Below are 23,505 nucleotides of genomic sequence, written 5' to 3' on the forward strand. Positions count from 1 at the left end.
AGATCAGACTGCCTTTCCCAGGTTTTTCAAGCACTGATTTTCTGGGTGAAAGATCATTTCTGTTATCTCTGTGGAGCACCTACTAAGAAGCAAATTCTGCTTCATGCCCAGGCTGCTGTTACTGTGAATGCAGCAGGAGCACTTCAGTGTGCCTCCAGAACAGCCACAAGTTGAGCACTGCCCTTAAAACACCACTTTCCACACATTTGCATCTCTTTATCCTTCCTTCTCACCAGCCTGGTGCGCTCTGTGGGTTCTGCTGGCATCCACAGCTCTTTCAGAGGCACAACATTAAAGCATCCTCCTTCAGCTCAGATATTACAGACCTCCCACTCAGTTATTAGAAGCAAAAAAAAGAGAGGCTTTTCTACCTGCTGTTTTTTATACACAGCCTATTTGCTGCCTTTTCACAGCTCATTCTGCCCTGATCCCTATCTCACTCATGTCTTTTGTTAGTATCACATGGACATCAAATCTCCTGCAAGGTTTAGGATGCAATTACTTCACAGAGTTTTTTTTGGTCCATGTCTTGAATATCAAACAAGAGAAAAATACTCCTTTAACATGTAACAAGAAGTGTGTGAGTTTATTGTGTGCAAATTATCTTATTCAAATTAAAGCAATGGCTGCAAAGTTGCCACAGGAAGTTTGAAATGGACAACTAGCAAGTAAGTGTAAAATTAACACAACCAAAAAATAGTGTAGCCATTATATTCTTCAGTTTTGTCCTTGTTTAAAAAATTAATCTTCTAATAATAAATAAAGCTGTGCTAGAAAGAGGATGAACTGAGGATCTGGTGAAGAAAATACACATTTGATGTGTATTTGTGTACCATGGTACAAGAATTCATTAATACCTTATGTCCTCACACCCCTCATATGGGCACAAGATGCAAGGTCAAGTCAAAGAATATTCCTTCCTATGGAACCAACCAAGGGCCAAAAATAATCCAGGCAAATTTGTGCAGAGTACAGCTACACATCCAGAAACTCAGTTGTGTTTGCAGTTACACAGTGCCATGGAAAGTGCCAATACAAGTGGCAATTTCATCAATAAGGAGTTGATCGTGCCAATAATTGCCTCCCATCCATCACTCTGTGGCCTGGCAATAAGTAAAGAAAAGAGATGAGGAGGGAAGAAATATTTCATGATGTTGATATAGGTGAATTCACTCTGAGAGGAAAAAGCCAAGGAGGTGAGTGTCCATTTTCCAAACTAATACCAGGTGTCCAGAGGAGAGAGAGTAAAACATCCCCAAGGCCTACCTGGTAAAAGTGTGGCCAGAAGGTGCTGATGGCCAGCTCTGCCTTCACCCAGCCCTCGGTCACCACCCCTGAGACATTCCAGATGGGGTTGCCCTGGGGGCCACCATTGACCTTCACGTAGACGTTGAGGGAGCCAGGGCTGGAGCGATCCCTGCTGGCCAGGTAGTAGTGGAAGTCGATGCAGTGAGTGTCATTTTCCTTCAGCGTGGGCAGCAGCAGGTGAGCTTTCTGCCCTGACGCTCGCCCAGAGCTGTTCACCATCATGAAGGAGCCTGCAGAGCAAAGGGAAGGAGAACAGAGTGAGTTTGCTTGGATTTTCGGTATAAACAGCTCCATTCAAATAGTCAGCTATTCCCTCACAAGCCACAAAACAAAACGTGCCTCAAGGAACCAGCTGTTTGATGCCAACACACTGAAAAGATATTAAAATTGCATATTAAAATCTACACTGGTAGATTCAGGGCCAGCTAGGACCACTTTAATTAAATAACTTGCAAATCAAAATAAAAATACTGCCTTGCCTGTGTTGTTTTATCACCTTGTGCTCGCACAGTCACTCTAAACAAAAGCACATTCCCACTTCAAGCAACAAGCAGGTGCTCCTGCTGCATACAGTCCCCCAAAGGCGCATTCAGGATGAGAAAACAAGGGACAGGATGAGAGGAAAGAGCCTCAAGTTGCACCAGGGGAGGGTTAGACTGGATATCAGGAAAAATGTCTTCATGGAAAGTGTTGCATAGCACTGGAACAGCCTGGGGAGTCTCCATCCCTGGAAGTGCTCAGGAAAAGTGTGCATGTGGTGGACGAGAATTTGGTTTAGTGGTGAGCATGGCACTTGGTGGATGATTTATAAAGGTCCTTGCCATCACAATTCTGTGTTTCAACACAAAAACTCCAGCAGACCAAACTCTCAGCTGATGTTTGCCTGCATGGCCCCAACACCTCCCATGGCAGCCCATACCAGTGAACCCTGGATGTGAAACTTTTGATGGCTGTGCTAAGAAAACCCCAATTTTCAGCACCCAAACAAGTGAGGCTTGTTGACAGAACAGCAACATCTTGCCTCATAATGATTCAAAACAGGACAACAATTCTTGTGGGAGGGAAGGGGAGGCTGAATTTAGGGAGGGAAATGTACACTGAGGCAATTTATGGGTTTGTTAACCTAAACTCTGCATGATATTACCCGTGGCACTCGATGTTGAACTCGCAGTTGGGTTCATCACGCAGTTATTTGATGGCACATTGTGTCCCCACTCATCTCCTCACAGATGCATCAAGGTGACAAATGTCAGCAATGAGGGAGAACATGATGAGAGTTATTTGATTCAATTCTGGCTAAAGGATCTCCTGTCTGTGGGTGCAAACACTCACTCAGAACAGGCTGAAGAAAACACTGGCACTGGGGAGGGGGAAATTTGTATGCCAGCAGCCAGGCATGATAATTTTTAATCAAACACAACCCTCTTGACACTCCAGGGCTCTGCTGCTGCTGCCAAGCCATGCTACAAATGTGTTTGTCTGCTGGCCTCTCGCAGTTCACACAAGATTGAGTTTGAAAAGCTCTGCCTCACTTCTGACCTCTTGACTTTCCCTCTTCCCTGCTGCAGCAGGTGAGTCAGATGAGCCAGGCAAGCCTTTGGATCAATTCTGTGCAGAGAACACTCATTTATTATGTATTTATAACAGCTACAAGCAGCTTTCTCTCACAAACATGTTTTTTTCCCCCCTGTGTTGATATGATACATATGCATTTTGTAAAGGATTGACAAGAGGAAGTCAATCTTTTAAAAAAAAAAAATTTAAAATTACACACACTAAAGACCTTGGAAAATTCAAGCACAATGCAAGCACAGCTGAGGAAAAGGAAGAGGCTCTACTAAGAAATGGGAAAATTTATGGGCAAGATGGTCATTGGCAATGCTGCCCTTCATAGGAAAAGAAGGCAAAACAAACAAACAAAAAAAAAAAAAACCCAAAAAAACCCCCAAAAAAGGAAGCCCCAAATCAAGAAATTCCAGATTCACAGCAAGGACTTTGGGAACTGTTAGAGCTGAATCTGAACTTTCTGGTTCCTCTCTAAAACTTAGGATCCTGACAAATGTCCATTGCTGATGTAACTCTGACATCAGTCAACACAAAATCCCCTTCTTCAGCACGTAGCCTATACACACTCTTCTTAAAATTCTAGTCACATAAACTAAACTTTTGAGAAATTGAAATTTGGGTCCTGTTTCTATGACCTGAGAGAAGAGAAGAGAAGAGAAGAGAAGAGAAGAGAAGAGAAGAGAAGAGAAGAGAAGAGAAGAGGAGAAGAGTCAAAACAGTCCAGAACTGCACTGGGGGAGGTAAGTGTTTCAATGACAGCAAAAGTTAGGGAGTATTTCACTTTTACAGATTCATATATAAAAATAACGAGCTTTCCTCTGGGAAAAAAAAATGGGCTTTTATAAAAAGTTCCAAGCAATAATTACAATTTTATTTTTCGCCACCCACAAAAAAATGAATCACAAGCTATTCGTGGTGACAACAGCCTTTTGTGCAACTTGTGACAATTCTGGGGAGAGTGGGGAGCCTGAATCCAGCGACTGACAACACCAACAAGAAGAATACCCATCCACCAAAATGCACTTGGCAAAATGATTAGTCCTAATTACTTAAAAAATAGCCTTACAAACAATGGCCATGGATAAATTATTCACTGCTTCCTACCTACAGCACATGATTTTTTTAATGCAATGTGTGTAGATACAGGAGGAAATACTGTAAGAAACACAACTTTGTCTAGAAAATTCCTCATATTTTATCACAGTGGAAAAGTTGAAAACTCCATGGAACTCGTGTGGGCAGAACCCATCACTCAGGGGTAGGTGAGAGATCACGAAAACAGCTCCCACCAGGAGCAAATAAATAAAAAACACACCAGCCTTTTAAAGACAAATGTGGTTTCCCTCATTATCCTTAATAAAAATTGACATATTGCGACTCAGGGTCTGACAGCCTTCTTTAGGCTGAGCACTGAGTTGAAGCTGATGGGACTTATTCTCAATTTATGAGCCTACATGTGCAAATAAAAGAGATAACAATCTGCTCTGGCACCAACAAATCACTTGTCACGTTTTCCACTTGTACAAAGGACTAAGGAATGAATTAACATGTCACAAATGGAAATTATTGATCAATAGATGACTGAAAGCCTCCTGAATGTCTCCAGGCAAGAATATGAATAAAACAAAAGGCATCTTGGAGTAACTCTTATTTAGACTGTTGCATATCCAACTGGGGATAAAAAGAGTCAGAAATATCATTGCCTTTCGTTGTTTTGTTTACTTCCTTCCAGAAAGTTCAAATTTCCAAGTCTACACTAAACAGAAAAAACTGAATATTGGCAGAAAAAAAATTTATCTATGCTGGGTAAAAGTTCTTTTTTATGTTTATTTGACAGAGAAGTACATACTCATTAAAGCAGATTGAATATAAGGTCAATTAAACTTGGTGTTCTTGGATCAACAGGTTAGATCAATTAATATCTTGCTGGTTTTATCCTGAAGATGTAAAAATGAATGTGTTATGCTCAGATCAGTCAGAGGCAAGGAGGATGGGGAGGCAGTAAATAAATTCATTTTCAAAGATCCTTTCCAACGGCAGGAACATAAAACGCCACTCTCTCCTAGTTATTAAACATACCACTGAAAATTGGGGAATTAAACCACGAAGTGCTCTCTAGCTGGCCATAAATTTCAATTTTTCCCCTGCTTGGTGGATAATGATGCCTTGATAAGCGTCCTATTATTGATGCATCTGCAACAGAGCTCCTCTTTCTGGAGCCCAGAGCTGCTCTGGAGCAGATGGTGGCTATTGTGTTTACACATCAGCACTTTCTGTTTGCCTTTTCGCACGTCTGCAGCGAAGAGAAAGCTGTAATTGAGTTTTTAATGGCTTTGCACGTTGTTCATTAGGATTACACGAGTGTGTTCTGACAAATGACAGCTGAAGGAATGAGGCACTGCAAATCCTCCGGCAGACCTGGGCTGGTGTTGGCTCACTGCTGCCTTTGAAGAGCTGTGCTGCTTCAAAAGTCAAATTACAGCAGCCATTAAAGGCTTGAAAAGAAAGCTGTCAGAATGCTCAGCTGCAAAATGAGGCTTCGAAAAACCCTGAAAACCAAACTCAGGTACAGGGTGTTGTTTTAAAGAGCAAACTGCTTCCCAGCACACAGAAAGGGCTTTTCCAGCAGGTGCAGCAGCATGGCTTTAGCCACAGTTGTGTTTACTGCCAAAGAACAACTGAGAAAGTGAGTGTGACACCTGTCCTTGGGAAGGCAGAACAAAGCAGCACAGGATAATGTGGGCTGAAGGAGCCTCAAGCCAACCCCTGCTCAAAGCAGGATCAGCCCTGAGCTCAGCACTGAGCTTCCCCAGCTCCCAGGAGCATTGGCCATCCCCTCTGGAAAACCTGTTCCGTTGCCTGACTGCCCTCATCTTTTTTTCCCCTTTTATTCAGTTCAAAACCTCTCATTTCCTGTTAGATCCTTTGTCTCTCATCCTCCAGGCAGCTGCTGCAGTACAAACTAGTTTGGTATTGCTGATAACCTCCTTATAGGGAGAGATCTGTGGGGTGTGACTTTGCTCTGCAGGAGAGCTCTGGCTCTTTCCCAGTATTCCTGGACCAGGACTAGGGTCACTTCACCATGTCCTACACTGACCTGGAAGTCCTTTTTCACAGGGATGGCTGCAGAGGGACAGATCAAAACAAGGGGTCTCTCTGAACCACCTTCAAGCCAATCCGAAGGCCATAGAACAGACATTGAAAACTATCTACACTAAAAATGACAAGATATGTTTAAGGACAAAATAAGAAAAACCCCACCTACATCAATACTAGGTTTCCAGCAGTTGCAAAGCAGCCACTTTAAGCAGAACATAAGAATCAGGGTGCTGTGAAGCAGAATTTACCATTTCAAGCTTCTGACAATCAGCAAAATCAAGACTTTTTTATAAGTCAAAAGCTACATCTACCTCTTTCATTAATTAGCCACAGAATGATCTTTCTCCCATCATTTCTGTTGAGTCAGGAATAAGTCTCTGTCAACAAGCTCTAGAGTTTAATTATACATTGGGTTGAGGAAAATAAATGAATATTTCCATGCACTTACTTCAAGTTTCTGTCACTTAATTTGTAGTTCTAATTTTATGAAATTTATGATTACCTACCTGCTCCATACATCCCACATTTTTATATCCCTGTTTGTGTATAACACTGGAACAAGGCTCAGAAATCTCTTCCCCTCACTGATGTACTACAGACAGAAGCATTTGTAAAAACCCAGAATTTCTGTATCACATAACCACATCCTTTTTCTGAGTATTAGGGCAAAATCAGACCCATGGGGTTTATTTCTCAAATGTGAGTCATACTGAATTAATCTACCAGTGAAATTAAGTGTTTGATTCACTGATAAATATGAATATAAATGGCAAGTTGAGTTCAGTATCATTCATGAGGACAATTCATTCACTTGGGAAATTGTTGGATAATAGGGAAGAATTTTTTAAAGAGAGAGTCTACTATCTGTAAAGAGCTTTTCTTTTGGAAACGAATGTTATGAAAAGAATTATGTTGTTGGGGGATTTTTGGAAGAAAAATCTTCTCAGAAGAAGACTCATCTCATATCACCACGAATATTTGCTGCAGTTATTTAAAGTGAAGATTGTGACATAAACACTTCCCCAGTCCTCCCTGAGAGATGAGGTTTGGGACAAAAGCGGCTCTGATTTGCCCATTTCCAAAGGGCCTTGGGAGGGGAGAAGTTTGCAACCCTTTGCTTTGTATATAAAACCAGCTAATTATGGGACAATCCTCAGGATTAGAAAAACCAGGTTTTCTACAGGTCCAGCTCAGCACAGATTTTTCACTGATTCCCCTGACTGAGTCATAAATGACTGCTGCATCTCCAGTGCAAATCCACACACTGCTGCCCAGCAAACACAAGCAGTTTGTTATTAAGCTACACTCCTTTCACAACTCTGTTCCAAACTGTGAATAATGGTGACCCACAGACACTGAAAGATGCTCAGAACCCAGGAATTGCCTCCAGCCAAGTGGCAGCTTCACTTTATCCACCCCTGAAATAAATGCTGAAGAAAGGAATATCTGCTGCAGGGTTTTCACCAACCTGGATGGGAAAGATTAAAATACCCATCAGAAGAAATAAGACAAAAATATGTCACCGTTTACAAAGAAAAAAAAATCACATTTTTGTGGCTTGCTGGTGGATCAGTCACCAAACCCTCTTCAGCTACAAAATCCATATGGGAAGTGATCAAATGACAAATAAGCCCCCAAGTAGCTAATTAGCAGAGAGCTTTAAGGGGGATAATGGGATTTCTGCAAGAGGCTGTGAAGCAGGGACTTGGGAAGGACTCCATTTGTTAATGGGATGCTCTTCTAACCTTGCAAGAATATTTAAATCAATAATAAAAATAGCTCCTTCCCTGCTGTTGTTAAAAGCATTCTTCTTGCAGTGTAACATTAGGTACAACTCTTGGTCACATCATTCTGTGGCCTTTCCAAGGACAGCCAGGGACAGAGACTGAGAGGTTTGCAATAGAAAGATAACACTCAGCACTCTGGTTCTGACTTCATTATTCCCTCAGTGACAAATGTTGTTTGTTTTTTTTTTCCTTGGCCTGAAGAAAATTCAACATGAAGACAGAACTCTTAAAAATAACAAAAGACCTGAGAGAGTCAGACTGTCCAATATAGTAAAGACAAGAGGAAACTTTTAAGCACAGGAGGAAATTAGTGCCTCAATTTCTCACCTAGGCATGATCTAGAACTGCAAGAAAACTGACTGTAACACCACAGAAATGACAAGGGGAAAAAAAAAACCCAAAATAATAGTTATCTACTGCCTGTTTCTAGCCTCAGCTACAGACCAGAGTCGTCTCCACTAGTTTGTACTCAATATAGAAACCTCTTGGATCCAGTGTGGAAAATCAGCACAAAAAGGTTAATTCCCATCTGTACAACACAAACACAGCAATGATACTTCCCTACACTTCAAGATGCCACAAAAACTTGTTTAAAGTAATCTCTTGAGTCAGTGAGCTCCTGAAGGCATTGACACCTAACATTTCCAGTCTGCAACAAGAGCTGCACAGTTTATCACAAAGATTGATGAGAAAATTGATCACTTCAGTGGTGCAAGGTGATCCAGCATTGCTTCCCACCTGCATCTCTAGAGCACAGACCTTCCCTCTGTAAAAATCACCACGAAGAACTGCTGCAAGAATAGCATCAGCATTCCAATCACGTTTTCCTCTTCACCAACAAACTCCCAGTTTTATTTACAACACAAATCATAGCTCATGAGGCTTCAGGAGAGCCCCATTGCTCAGCAGTTACAGCCACGAGGCAGCTGTTCTGCAGATCTGAGAATGGTTTTGGTTAGAAGGAACCTTAAAAAACATTTAATTCCAACCCCCTGCCATGGTAGGGACATCTTCCACTGTCCCAGGTTGCTCCAAGTCCTGTCCAACCTGGCCTTGGACACTCCAGGGATGGGATGTCCACATGCACAACATATCTCATGCTTATCTCTAGAGTCCACAGCTATTTCTAGAATTTTTTTTCCCACATTTTGCAAACGTTTCTATAATAAAAGCCCAATTGCCATGCCTGAGAGTCTGGTTTCATTGAGAAGCAAAAAATTACTTGTATTGTATTACCTGAAACACTTTTATAAATCTCAGCAGTAAAAAAACTCTTTAATACACTCATTGCCAGCATTCAGTGTTGTTAAGGTCACTGCAGTAGTATCCTTCAACAGTGTCCTTATTCTATTATTTATAAACATGGTATAAATTGTTTGGCAGTGCTATTAAAAAAAAAAAAAAAGTCCATTAGCAATGGAGTTATACCTGTCTATCAAGTAAAGGTATTTGTAATAAAAACCATACAATTCTCTGCAAACAGTAATCAAGAATTCTCTGCAAATGTAACTATGTTCATTACATCATTATCTTTCAAAACTGATGAAAATGTACACTAAATGCTGCAAACTGAACAGGTTTATTTGCTTTTTAATTCCAGCAGCCTGACAACTACTTATCTTATCAATCACTAACTTACCACTTTGGTAAAATGTAGGCAATCGATTTTAACAGTTAATAATATTTATGTAATTAAATGGGCAAATTAAAAAAAAAATAGGAGGAATGGCTATAATCCAAGATAATATCTTTATTTAATGACATCAAAATTCCTGGTTTTAGCACCCAAGAGCTTTATTACAGCTGAGCCTTGGAAGTGAAGGCCCACAGAGATGAGTTGTGGGGATGTGAGTCACAACCTCTGCTCAAAGCTCTCACACAGATATTGCCCAAGAAGGCTCAGGATCCAGCAGAACAATCCCTTCCTCACCTGATTTAACCTGTGCCATAACCTGCTGCCAAATGCACCTCTCAGCAATAAAGGAGTTCGGAGGTAATGGTCAGTACTTTTGGAGCAAGTAATTGCTACTATTTCTGCATGCCTCAGCTTTGTATTCAAATATGGTGCTTATTCTAAAAATTAAATTCTGTATCTTGTTAAAACCATATGGTTAAAAATAAAAATCTCTTCAAGCAGGTACATGCAGATGCAAAAAAAACATGTTTTAGGTTGGTGACTACAAGCAAATAAATATTAAATCACTACATCTCAGCCACTGCAACATCAGCTCTCCATGGAGGTGGCAGCAAGACTAAGCCAAAACATTTGTTGTTTCCCAGTGTAAAACCTCTCTCCAGAAACATGATTTGATGTGCCTGAATATCCATGCCATGCCAAAATTTGGATTAAAAAGTCAGGTTTCCAGTGCTCTCTATCCCATGAATGTCTGATACATGTAATGGTGAAAAGGCACAGCAAACAGCTTCTAATAACCCATGATTATCCTCACAGACTGCTGTGCATTATCCAGACACAATGGCTGATCAATTAAGCCATTACAAACTTAACAACAATCCTTTGCCAGGGCAGCTTTGTTCTCAACTTGTTTTCCAACTCTGCTTTTTCCCTGAACACGTCTGTTCATTTCTGCCTAATCCTCTCCTCTAACAACATTTTAGAAAATAAAGGACAGACTACAGAGTACAAACTCCATTCTGCCTCCTTCTCCCTTCCCAAAGATGAGCAGCTGTTGGATGCAGCCTCATTTGGGAGAGGTGTGTGGATGGATGGCTCCAGGTTCACAATAAGGAATTACTGTTACAATAATAATAATTCATCATTTAATTTGGTTTAATTTGCCTACTCCAAAGCCACTGAGGTTGAATGCTCTCAGGTGGTTACCCTGGTGTTGTTCAAGGTTCTCAGGCTCCAGTCTAGTGTGCCTAAAAAAAGCCTCTGTGTCTCCAAAGCCTCCCAAGACCATCAGCTGAGACAGCTCTACCCAGAGCTTGCTGCTAGTGGTGAGTTAATAAACTGTGCTTATCTTACTGCTGCTGTGTTTAATTAAAGCTGACATCAAATCTAAATTGCTGGGCCAGTTGGACCCTAAAGGTTGAACCAACCAGGGCTTTGTGGAAGCCACTCTTGAATAGCCTTTGGCATCAGCCAGGCAGCTGCCAGAAGTATTTTGGTGCAAACATCACTTTCTGAGGAAGCTCTGAGCTCCACAGCTCAGACACGTATTTATTTTCAATACATAGGGCTCTATGTTTGCTTAATCATTAAAGACAAATAGCTAAATATATTTTATTACATAATTCCAGAGTATTAGGAGCGGTTTACATGTCAGCCAGAATTAAATGTCTCATTAGCAGGCATGCAGCTCCATTGCCAGCCAACATTTATGGTCTCTGCAACTCGGGTAGAATTTCCATATGTTTTGTATATGGAACGTTTTCCTGGAAACTGCAGAGGGATTATTACCTTTTCTATTTGTGACAGAAAGCACATATGAAATGTAATGCCAAGAGGCAACCAGAGCAAATGATGTCTGAAGAGGAATTGTGTCTTCAACAGTTTGTTTTTACATAATTCCACTTTAACCATATGGGCACCTCTGTGTACATCTAAGAAATCAACACTACAGCTCTAAACTCAGACTATGATAAAGGTCAGATGCTGAGCTATTTTTGCCCCAAATTTTCATCTTTGATGAGCTCAGTTTCTGAGCACTGAAGTCGCTGCTGCTATTCTGGGCGTGCTGCAGCACAGCCAAGGATGGAATCTGGCAGAGTGGATTCAAAAATAATTAAGGCCATTTCACGAGCCACCACAGAGTACGGCAGCCCAACAATTTCTCAAAAGGAGCAGCTCCAAAGTGCCAAAGCAGAGGCTGATGGCACTGCAGAGGAGGCGTGTTGGCACAGGGGGAAGGAGCCTCAGTCTCTGCAGCCCACGGCTCCAGCAGCTCTATCACTAGCATTTGCTTATTCCCATGGGAACTAAATTAGACCAGATTTTTCTTCTAAACACAATGTTTGTTTGCCTTAACTCCTGTTAGAACTGCAGCATCCTAAGCAGGGTGGGAGGTACTACCAGCACCCTCCTTTCCAGGGGAATTGTACAACTCAGGGGGATACTTTCTAGCTGAGTATTTCTGACTTCTGTTTCAAAAGAGAAAAGGAAATGCCACCTTGAAGCAGTTGCCAGCAGTCCTGGCTGGTCCTGGGGATCAGTGAAAGTACCTAAATCTCCATGATAAAAAACTAATTTAATCCAAATAGCAGCTATTTCTCCATCAAATTCTTTATTCGGTGACTGGTTCACACCACAATATTTGTGCTTAAAGAAATGCAAAACCATGCAGTTACAATTCAGGATTATTAAATTACATCCATCATTACACCAAAGTCTAATCATTATTTAAGGAAACATCTGATAGTTACTAAAACTTGACAACTATTTTTGCTCAAATAACTTGACAGTTGTGTTTAGAAACAAAGCAATTTTTTGAGTAGTTTGAAATATGCTGCCTTTGAGCCACATGCCCCTGTTTTAATCAAATAGGCTCTGTACATTTAAGGGACACGTAATTTGCAATATTTCATCATATTTTGCTTCATGGTCTGTTTGATATTAGGCAGAAACAGGATTACCAATATCTACAAAGGCTGTTACTCCCACATGCTTTTTGAGCTGGTTGCCTGTGTAAATATTTTTTACTAAATTGCCCAAAAGTACAGAGAGATTTATTTCCTGTGGACAGAAGTTCATTTAGAAGTGAGCAGTGTTATATGAAACTTGTTAAATTTTTATTAGAAATTAATGGTATCTACTGAATCACATTTTCTGGTCCACATTTTCCTGTTGGAAACCACCAGAGCCATTCTGAGCTCTGCAGGCCATGGCAGATAGACTTGATACCACTGCTTGGATGGAAACTTCAAATATTTTAACTGTTGAGCTCCTTGATCCATCTAAATTCACCTTTCTTTCCCATGAGACAACAATTCTGTGGTTCCTGCCACAGCAAAATGATTGGTTTATGTGGTCAGGAATACATGGAGTTTCTGCAGGGTTCATAGTGTTCACCAAAAATCAGAAGTTCTGTAAGAGAAATTGCCCCCAACCTACCCCAATGTAATGAGGTGTTAACTTCTCTCCAACTCCTCACAGCTCTCCACAACTTTTTTTTCAGTGCCACCCTAATTGTCCATATTCTCCCAGAGAATGGAATTTAATGCATTATTAGGAAGGACAGTTGGGCCATCAGTTGTTAACCCTGCGCACATTTGACTATTTGCTGTCTCTACTAGCCTTCAAAACCCATAGGGAATTTTGTTTCCCCTGAGGATTTCTTTATACAATAAACTCTGAAAAGATATTTCAAAAGCTCTGAAATCCCTGGTAAACCCAGTTTAAATACATTATTACACTGACACAGTAATTTCTGCACAATAGAAAGTCATTGTTTTCCTCTGCAAAGGTTCTGGTGGTGAGTCTGCCATGCTGGACTCACCCCAAGTGGATTCATCTATTTATTTTTGTTTTGATCATTTCCCTCCAAACTTCCTGGAATCATCTCCATTTTCTTTTCTGCAAAGAAGAAAAAAATCCCACTGCTTTTCTATTTACTGGTCAATTAAATAGCTACAAAAGAAATAAATCACCCAAGCAGCCACTTCACTTAAAAATGTCCTCAAGATGATCAAAGATTTGTTGTTCCTCACCGAAATGATAACTGCCCGTTGGCCCAACACTTCCTCTGTCTGACATCCATGAGAAAGATCCATAAAAAGACACAGTAATTTCTAGAATTAACACTAGTGCAAAGTAATCATTTGGACCCTCTGAAGCGTGCATTTTCTCCAAGTGAGGCAGCTAATTACTGATATTCTCACTGACTCACCCGTTCTCATTTCCTGCAACTAGGAGATTTAAATAAACCTAGAATCTCCTATTCTTATTCTGAGCTTCTCTCTTCACCCCAGTTTCAAGTCTCTACACTACAGTTTGAAATTATTCTTAGTAGACTCCTTTCCATTTTGGAAAGTTGAATGCCTTTTTTATGATCAAAGTTGATTTATTTTTGAAAGGCTGAGGGATTTGGGGCTACTCAGCCTGGAGAAGGGAAGGTTCTGGGTTGTCCTTGGAGCTCATTCCAGTAGGTGAAGAGGTTCCAAGAGAGCTGGAGAGGGACTTGTGAAAAGGGCCTGGAGAGACAGGACAAGGGGGAATAGTTTTAAATTGTCAGAGGGCAGGGTTAGATGGGATATTAGGATGAAGTTCTTCCCTGTGAGGGTGGGCAGGCCCTGGCACAGGGTGCCCAGAGAAGCTGTGGCTGCCCCTGGATCCCTGGCAGTGTCCAAGGACAGGCTGGACAGGGTTGGAGCAACCTGGGACAGTGGAAGGTGTCCCTGCCCACGGCAGGGGTGGAATGAGGTCTTTGGGGTTCCTTCCCACCCAAACCATTCCGTGATTCTCTGATACACATCTAGATCTCTCCTACAACTGGCAGTCATTTCCTGTGCACAAACTCATCTTAATTCTCCCACTGGAAGCAATGGCAAGATCTGCCTGTACTTCAGTAACAGAGCAGCTCCTGACACGCTTTCAATTCACTAATTCTATTTATCAAAATTGTTGTAATTTAAGCAGGTGTAAAACATTTGGGGGGATTACACATTTTGCTCATTAATGGACAAAGAATACCAGGAGATGTTCCTGGCATAAATAGGAATAAAAATTAAAATTCTAAATTAAATGTCGTGGAACAACATAAAACATTGAGGCTTGATTGGATGTTAGGCAATTACAGATGGCCAAGAGGTAAAACAGAAACTTTTGTCATGTTTTAGAACTTGAATGCAGCTTCAGTACTGGCAGGACTTCAAAAGGGAACAGAGATTTTTCCACAGGCAAGGCTTATCCTACAATTCCAACAGTCTGCAGCTGAAGCAGGTTGTAAACACCTTGAGTAGAAGGAACTCAAATTAAAATACACTTAAGGAGTTCTCTGGGGTTCTGATCCTGCTCTAAATGACCCAGACAAATGAACCTTCCCCCTGAACTCAGCATGATCAGCATCAGTGCCAAATTATTAACAAGCATTTTCTCAGTAGGATTATCTATCCCTGGAAAATAATTACTCCTCACGGCCTTGCAAACAAACAAGCCATTTGTGTAGGATTTACACTGAGTTAACCAAAATTCTCACAAATTCCTACAAACAGCCTGACCTTCTAAGCATGCAGTTGCAGTTAAACTTTTGGTTTTCCCATTAATCTCTACTCCACAAATCTAATCCAGGATCATATTCCTGCTCCTCCCAGTTTCATATATCAAATCCTATTCTTACTCAAGAGTTATTTGTGTTCCAGTCAGCTCCAAGTGTCAACATTGTTCTGACATGGATTTGAGGATGGAGATTCCCACAACATTCACATCCTGCTCGTTTTTAGAACCCAAACAGTCAGGTGAGTTTCTAGCAAACCAGAAGGATTTTCATTCAGCTTTTCCCTTGTAAATTCCAACGAAGAGTTGAAGGAATAGAATTTGGATGCCATTTTTCACATCACAAACACACCCCCCAGGTTCCTGTCAGCCTCTGGACAGGAGAGCTTTTAATCCACTGACAATAATGTTGTAATGCTGGATGTACATTAGATTTGCCCAAATCATACACTGTGTGACAGACATTCACTGTACTTCTGCCACTAGAAATGCCACTTGGCGTCATTTATCCCTTTGGTTGTCTTCACAATACCACACTAAACATTACAGAAATGCCTGGCTTGTAAGGAAATACAAATTCTTCCCCAAATTCTCTTGATAAACACGTGTGTCTCTGCATGTCATACAGTTACAAGTTGCTGATATTTCCCTGAAGTGATTAAAGCTCTCAGATCTCTTCATGCAAGAAAACTACCCTGGTAACTTTATCTTTTGCAGATACATCCCCCAAATCTTCAAAGTGTTTGTCAAATAGGCGTTCAGAACTCTTCTCTGATCTGTGCAGAACGCAGGTAGCATGAGAATCAGCAGGATACTTTAACCTCAACCATCTTGGCTTAAGAAGGCAACTCAAAAAGGAAACTGAGTGTCCCTGTTGTTTTTCAGATTGCACTCAATCAGACAGCTTTGGAGGAAAAAAATCATAGGAGAAATAAGAAAATGTTTTCAAACACATAAATGAATAAGATTTTTTCCTCCAATAGTACATAAAATGTTACAAAATCTTGTTTATTAACATTACTTAGGCTTGCAACACAGTCAAAAAAATCAGCAGCTAAAAATGTAGTAATGTTAGCAGCAAAAATGTGGGACAAATCTTTTACAGTTCCCCTTCTAGAGGGCATTTCCCCATCTTGGCTCCTTGGTGTTAACTCCATGGCCCCAGAGCAGGGGCAGCACACATCCTCCATGCACAGCTGCTGCACTGACTCCACTCCCAGAGGAAACCCTAATAATGGCTAAATTAGAAAGTTTCTACTCCTGGAAAACAGCAACTGAAATCATCTCTGTGTTCATCACAGGGTCACAGAATAGGCTGGGCTGGAAGGGACCTTGAGGATCACCTAATTCCAACCTCCTTGGCCAGGACAGGTTGGCAACAGCACTTTTCACCTTGGAGGTTCTGCTGCCACATCAGCAGAGTGAACTTGCTCATGGCTTTGCCTTTCACACAGATCTCTGCCACAGCAAACTCCCTGTGAGGAGCAAACCCACGAAACCCAGAATATTTCCCTTTAAACAGGAGTGCACATAAGGTAGCCAACTGTAGTCCCAGGATAATCCATTTGTCAGGACCAATGATATCAGGTGCGGGACAGCTTGAGTACTTCTCAAGCTACCAAAATTTCTTAAAAAAGAAAAAAAGATAAATGCAAGGGCATTTAGCTTGCCTGTTCTTGTTATTTGATAAAGCACTGAGATGCACTGATCCTTCAGGTTTGGCATCCTGGTGGTGTCAGTGACCTGTGATAACTCAGAGGACAATGATGCTGTCACCACTCATGAAGGGTCAGTGCTGCTCCACACACAGAACTGTTCCCTTCCCAACTCAAAGGCACAAGGAAGAAGATGCCCCATTAAAACAAACGCTTTAATAAAACAGTAAAAAAGCTTAATAACTTAAGACAGTCCCTCTTAATGCTCTGCTCAAACTCACAGCATTTTCAGTGGCTGAGTAAGAAATGCACTGAGATAGATCACTTCTGATTAGGATGCAAATGTAAAAACTACCTGTGGAAAAAACAAAGCTCTTTTCATTTGTTCAGTGCTCTCTATCACAGAGCCCCATGATGGGAACCCTCAGAGGAACAGAGTCAGAGCAGTCCTGCCACCTGACAATTGCTTTACAGATTTGCCTAGTTATGCCAGAAGGAAGAATCCAATTTCCAAATCTCCAGGCAGTCCATTTAAAACACACCTTTCCATTTGGAACACTTGCAGCTCGTGTTTTCCTGAGACACAAATATGTTTCACCCTTGTAAGGCAAAGGCTCAGCATATTCCACTACAAACTGCTAACATGCCCTAGATTTACTTTTGCAACACAGACATCTTTATGAAATTTTGATTTCATAGTGCTGTAGATACCACATGCTAAATGTAATCCTTCCTCCAAAAAAAAGCGTTATCTCTAAGAATCTTATTCTACTTTTCTTCTGAAATATTGGCTCTGTTATTGCACCATTTTAAACAGTTTGAGATTTTTTTAGTCAGTGTATTGTGACAACGCATAAATGAATTAACAAGAATTAAGATAATTTGCCCCATTTGGCTGAGTTTCTATTTTGTACTCACACAGCCTCTATCAAGAGGACTAATTTGGAAGAACAGTGCAATGTAATTTCTTCCTGTTTCCAGAATCAGTCAGACTCAGCAGGCAACCATTTCCCTATCAGTTTTGTAAGAGCTCTGTTTCTAAAGAATATATCCTTAACCCTCCTGGAATTCTCTGGGTCATTAACATACTTATTTTTCCCTAACATATTTTTATTGCACTTCAGTGTAAAACATTGTTTTAACCACTTGTTATTTAGGAAACTACCAAGCAAGTCTATTTCATACACAATGGTGCTAGAAATCAAGCATCAAAAGGCATCTAAAATTCCACACAGCACCAAGTTCTGAAATATTTTGTGGGCTTTCAGGGTTTCTTTGAAACTAGATGATCCTTAAGGTCCCTTCCAAACCAAGCCTTTCTGTGAGTCTGAGATTCCATGTACTCAACCACACAATTTTGCAGCCAAATTTTATAGGTTGTGCTAAACTGTGAAGCACTGCTTACTTGTTACTCTGAAATGAGTTTAAATACTCATCAAGCTCTCAGAAATGTTATTTGATGTCTAAAATGTTCGACAGGTAAGTCAAACCACAATCTCTGGGTTTCCCTCCTCAGCTTGGTGCTTCCAAGCCCCATGAGCAGTGTGCCAGGGGAATTTCCAAGACAAGGACAGTCAGGGTTGGACTCCCAAGTCCAGGGAGCTGCTGGGAATTGGGAATTCAGGGAACATCTGCTTATTCACCTTTCCCATGCCAAACACCTCCCAAAAATCAAAGCCTTCACAAACCTCCACACCACACATCTTCAATTCCAAGTGTTCTGACCAACACTGTGGCAGCACTGACAGCCAATGACAATGACAACAAAAAAAAAAAAAAAGCTGAAAAAGTCTCAGGTTTATTATACAGGCACAAATCACAAGAAAAATAAATTTTACTCCACTTCTGCATAGAACTTCTCATCTGTCCCATGCCTTTGCCAGTGAAACCAGAGCCAAGGCACCCTGAGCCTGGGCAGAGTTCTTAAGGCTCATTCCTCACATTTCCTGCAGCCAGACAGAAGGTGTGAAATGCCATTTACACAGCCAAGGTGGCCACAGACCAAACCACTGCCTGGTTTTGAACATGTCAGTCCATAGCCAGGAGTGACTCCAATGGCTGGGGCAGCACTGAAGCCATGAAATCAGTTCTGTTGCTGCCTCATCCTGCAAATCTCCTTAAAAATCATCACTTTCCTAATCAATGTAAATATTGAGAGAACAGTCTTTCCATCAAAGCAAAGACAGGGTGAATGTTAAGGTCAACCTGAAATTAGTCCTATTGTTTTATGTCTCAACAGTGTGAAACTGTGGGTTTTACTTCAGATAAAAAATATAAAAATTGGCAGATCCCACTTGATAAGCAACTAATTAGTCTGGTATTTTCTCTTTAGATTCGGCTGTGCTTTCAAATAAAACTGTACAAGCAATCTTATACTGAACAGTTGCAGTACAACACCTTTCAGAGAAAGCCTTCTAAGGCTGGGTAATTAGTTAGCAACCTTGAAACCTTCAAAACGAAGATGTTTTAGGCTTATTATTACAGGGAAAAACCACAAGGCAAAGAAATTCTATTCAGCTACTGAGAATCACAGCAGAGTTGCTACTGCTCAGAGATGTGCTACCAGAGAATTTGTTGCTAAGACAAATTTTGAATGAGCCAAAGGCCTGAAGGTCACCTCCAACACCATAAAATTCAGAACTTCCATTCTTTCCTACATCAATAGATGCATTCCTGATGCTTTGCTGTCCTGATACCTCAACTTCAGTGGGGAGTTGCCCCTTTCTGCCCTGAAAATGTCGCCAGTTTGAAAGCAGATATAAAAAAGGGAAAGGAAAGCTAGCTGTCCTTCTTCCCCAAAGAGCCCAACCAGCACTGCTTCCCTGACTGAAGGCAAACACAACACAATGAGCTCCCTAATTAATGGGGAAACACATCCTTGGTGCTCCAAAGCCAGGACTGCTCAGATCTCTCCCCCTTCCACCACAGAGTGGAGCAGCATAATTCAGTCCCTTGTGATGGGCTGAGGGAAGAATACACACTTTTATAGCACTTGCTGGAGTCTGTGCTGATGCATATGTTTGTGAACAAACATGGATTTATCTTGTTCTTTCCATATAGATTTTCTTCCCTTTAATGAATAAGTCATTAGGACAACAATAGCCAAGTTCTATTCCACTCATAACAGTGCCTTTCAAGGCTGCTATTGTCTAATCTCAATATATTAACTCAGAAGTTTTATTTTTTATTTTCTTTGGGGGTTTTGCCTCTCAAGGCATCCAGATGCTAAAAATAACACCTTTTCAATGCGTGCAGCATGCATACATACATTGATATTCTATGCTGAATAATAAAATAGAAAAGAAAAGAAAATCCAGAATATCTTTATGCCTTTCTTGAATCTTCATTTGAACTGCCACCCCCAGTATTATTTACAGGAGCTGCTTGACCTTGGTTATTTGCACTTGATGGAAGAGCATCCCAAAGATTCTTTGAGAAATTAGGGGATACAGAGTGACCACCATGCCCTAAATCCTGTGTTTCCTTGCCTTTTCCCTATTTACTGCTATGTGCCATCACTTCTAGTCAGTGAGTTCAAGGAGGACTTAAAACACACTCGTATCTGTTAAAAATCCAATTAGAAGCCTATTCCCCAGTCCTGACATGCTACCAGAGGATTTCAAAACCAGGGGCCAGACTTTGAGCTTCACTTATTAACATGCAAGCCAGTGGTGGGAGCTGGGCAAAATATTTCAGTGAGCACTGTGTCAGCCAGTTCAAAGAACCACGGCTTTTTAATGAACTCTAAAGCAGTAATGAAAAAAGGAGGTGATAATACACTGGAAATCATTCAGACATCTCAGGGGTTCAGCTGTTTCTGCCATTCATGTGCCAGCTGCCTTCCCTGCCCCTCCAGGCCAGAGTTTTTCTGCTTATTGCTAAAACATCAAAAAGCAAACAAACACAAAAGTGTAACTCCCTGGAAGATTTCATCTCAGCAAGGGTGATGTTATGCTCAGCAAAATGAATAAAACACTGATATTCTCATCCTTTCCTGGTATGAAGTATCTCTCAAAGAAGGAAAAAATCCGCAGGACAAGATGTAAAAGCATTGCAAATATGAAGCTCCTCATACCAGCATTCCATGCAGGATCAGCTTTCCATGCCCTGCTGCTCTACAAACCCCTGGGAGGAATGTGACACCACACGCTTGACATTGCTTGTTCTGCTCACATGGGAACAGCATCTTGGGGGAGTCATGGAAGTGACCACCCTGATGTAAACCAGATTTGTTTTTAGCCCATCAGGCCATCTGCTGAAGAAAAGACCATAGGGGTCAATATCTGAGCTCCCTGTGAAATTCTGGCAGAAGGGTTGGGATGCCAGTTGAATTCCTGACCCAGCTTTGAAATAAATGTAATAAAAAAGGTTTGTTGTGGGGGTGTAGAGAGGATTACAAAAGCTCATAAGTCACCACCATGAAAAGGACCAGAGCAAAACCCTGCACAAAGTGCTTTACCCAGCAACATGGACAATTCTCCCACTTATGAATTATTCACCAACCCAGCTTGACACCTTGGAAATTGTTTGGGCTCTGTAATAGCCTAAATCCTGTGTGTGGCATTTTTCAGCTGATGGGTTACTCACTGTTCAGTTCTGCTCATCACAACATGTGCCTCCAAGCAACAAAAGCTCTGCTTCTATTCCCGGATTGGATCACTGAGCCTTTTACAAGTGAGGAACAACTGCTCCCACAGCAAACAGCAAATATCAGACATTTTTTTTTCAGGCAGACTCTGAAATTGTCAGTAACAGCCACTTGCCCAAATTTCTAAGCCTCCCATCTCCTAAAAGCCCAAACCTACTCACACAGTGATTGATTTCCCAATGTTTCTCTCACTCTGTCCAATTTGATTTTTATTTGTCCTTGATGAAGAGAGTAAGATGAACACCCTCAGAAAGGCACGAGAGCCATCAGCCTCAGCAGGGTCAGATTGGGTGCCAGAGGGAGCACAAGCTGATTCTGAATGGACTGAGCAGCTTTGGGGGTTGGGGAAATATTTACAGAAAAGAGCTGGTTTTCCAGCTGCTGAACCAACCTTTTTATTTAGTGGCAGAAAGGAGCACCAATCTGGCCTAAGTGATAGAACTAATCTGATAAAAAACACCTATAACCCACTGATGGATGCACAGGGAAGAAAGCAAATGCAACCAACACATTCCCAACATAGAATGTAAACAGCAAAGCCCTGCAAGAGCTTTAATTTTTTTTTTTTAAATTGTAATAAAAGTAATGTTTTATTTTACTTTTTAGCATTTTGCACTTGGAAGATGCAGTATCAATCACCTTAAAACTATTGGTGTTTTAATGAATTGGGGTCTTAAATTAAAAAGCAAAAAAAAGGAAAAAAAAAAAAAAAAGGGAAATTTGGCACAGGGTGCCCAGAGAAGCTGTGCCTTCCCCTGGATGCCTGGCAGTGTCCAAGGCCAGGCTGGACAGGGCTTGGAGCAGCCTGGGATAGTGGAAGGTGTCCCTGGCCATGGCAGGGGTGGAACTGTGGCTTTCAAAGCCGTTGATAACAAATCTTTAATGGAATGCTCAATTCCAGGAGTATTTCAAGGAATGTTTCAGCTGGAACCTCACATGCATTATCAAGCCCTATGTTTCTCTCAAGAGCTCCTTCAGCTTTTCGTTTATTCCAATCCTTTTGCAGCAACACAGCCTCATGGCATCACTCAGAGGTGCACAACTGTCCTGATTGCTACAACTCTCCATGGCTTTTTGCCCCCTAAGAAACTATCTTGAACTTACTGGAACATGAACAGGAATATGCCCAACATCACTTCAATAACACAGAATAATTTCTGACTTAAGCCAGCATCCTACCCAAATGTGCTCCCAAATCCTCACCCTGGGTTTGGGCAATGGAGACACTCAGCTGTGCCTCACCATCCACAGGGATTTGGGACAACAGCAGCTCTGCACTGCAAGTGTCTCCACCATCAAAATCTCACATAGACAGGAAAAACATTCATGTTGAAAAACAATTTGCTCACAAAAGAGCACCCAGGCATGGAAACACATACGAAAGTTTTCTGTAACGACTATTTGGAAACAAGTGCCAACCTATATTGCAGATGCTGCTTCAAAGCATGGGGATGTCAAGGTTGTTTGGATTTCTAAAAATTCTCACACACTTCTAAATAGCTGTTCAAATCTCCAGGACAGCAGTGCAGCCTCTGCCTCGACAGAGAGCACAGCTGAGGACAGGAAAAGGACAAGGCTATTGGAGTTACATGTGTCACTCTTGAGGGGAGTTTAGAGTTAAAGTCACTCATGTGAGGGGATTTATTCCTGCAATTACCACAGATCCCCTCTGTGCTTCCACACAGAAGCTCTGTGCTTATCTACATCTTTAAATCTTTACACTGTGTCATTTTGTACTTTTTGACACGGTGTAGAAAATTCAATTTCAGCTGTAAAGTCACAAAAGGAATACCTCTGACAAGTCCTACTTCTGTAAAGCATACAGTGGTATCTGCCTCTTGTTACACTTCATCTTCCAGCAGTTTTTCACTCAGCTTTAATGTGCTTTTTAACTTCTCTGTTTTGGATAATGAATAAAGTGAGACCCACCAGTAGCAAAAGCCTCCAAGAGCAGCATAGTTCAGTTAAATGTAGGAAAGTCCAGATTAAGTGAATAAAATGTATTGTACATGCATGGGATAAACTGTGACTCTCTAAAGAGTCCCAATTCCTGCTGCCCCTGGATCCCTGGCAGTGTCCAAGGCCAGGCTGGACAGGGCTTGGAGCAACCTGGGACAGTGGAAGGTGTCCCTGCCATGGCAGGGGTGGAATGGGATGATTTTTAAGGTCCCTTCCAAACCAAACCATTCTAGGATTCTAAGGAAGCGTTAAATTAGAAGTGAAGAAGATTTGTCCTCCTGCAAGTTACCTCCACAAGTTGTTTTAATG

The 23,505-nt window shown here is 41.3% G+C and overlaps 1 protein-coding gene across 1 annotated transcript in view; it reads right to left on the reverse strand.

Annotated features, from left to right (window-relative positions):
• The window catches only part of PTPRT (protein tyrosine phosphatase receptor type T), a 416,079-nt gene that overhangs the window by 261,765 nt on the left and 130,809 nt on the right, over positions 1-23,505 (reverse strand). Inside the window, exon 3 of the mRNA XM_085079316.1 lies at positions 1,267-1,538. Coding sequence (XP_084935442.1) covers positions 1,267-1,538 — 272 coding nt within the window. The remainder of the gene's footprint in view (positions 1-1,266; positions 1,539-23,505) is intronic.

This window comes from Lichenostomus cassidix, chromosome 20 (genome assembly GCF_008360975.1).
Source record: "Lichenostomus cassidix isolate B80296 chromosome 20, HeHo_3.0, whole genome shotgun sequence".
NCBI lineage: Eukaryota > Metazoa > Chordata > Aves > Passeriformes > Meliphagidae > Lichenostomus > Lichenostomus cassidix.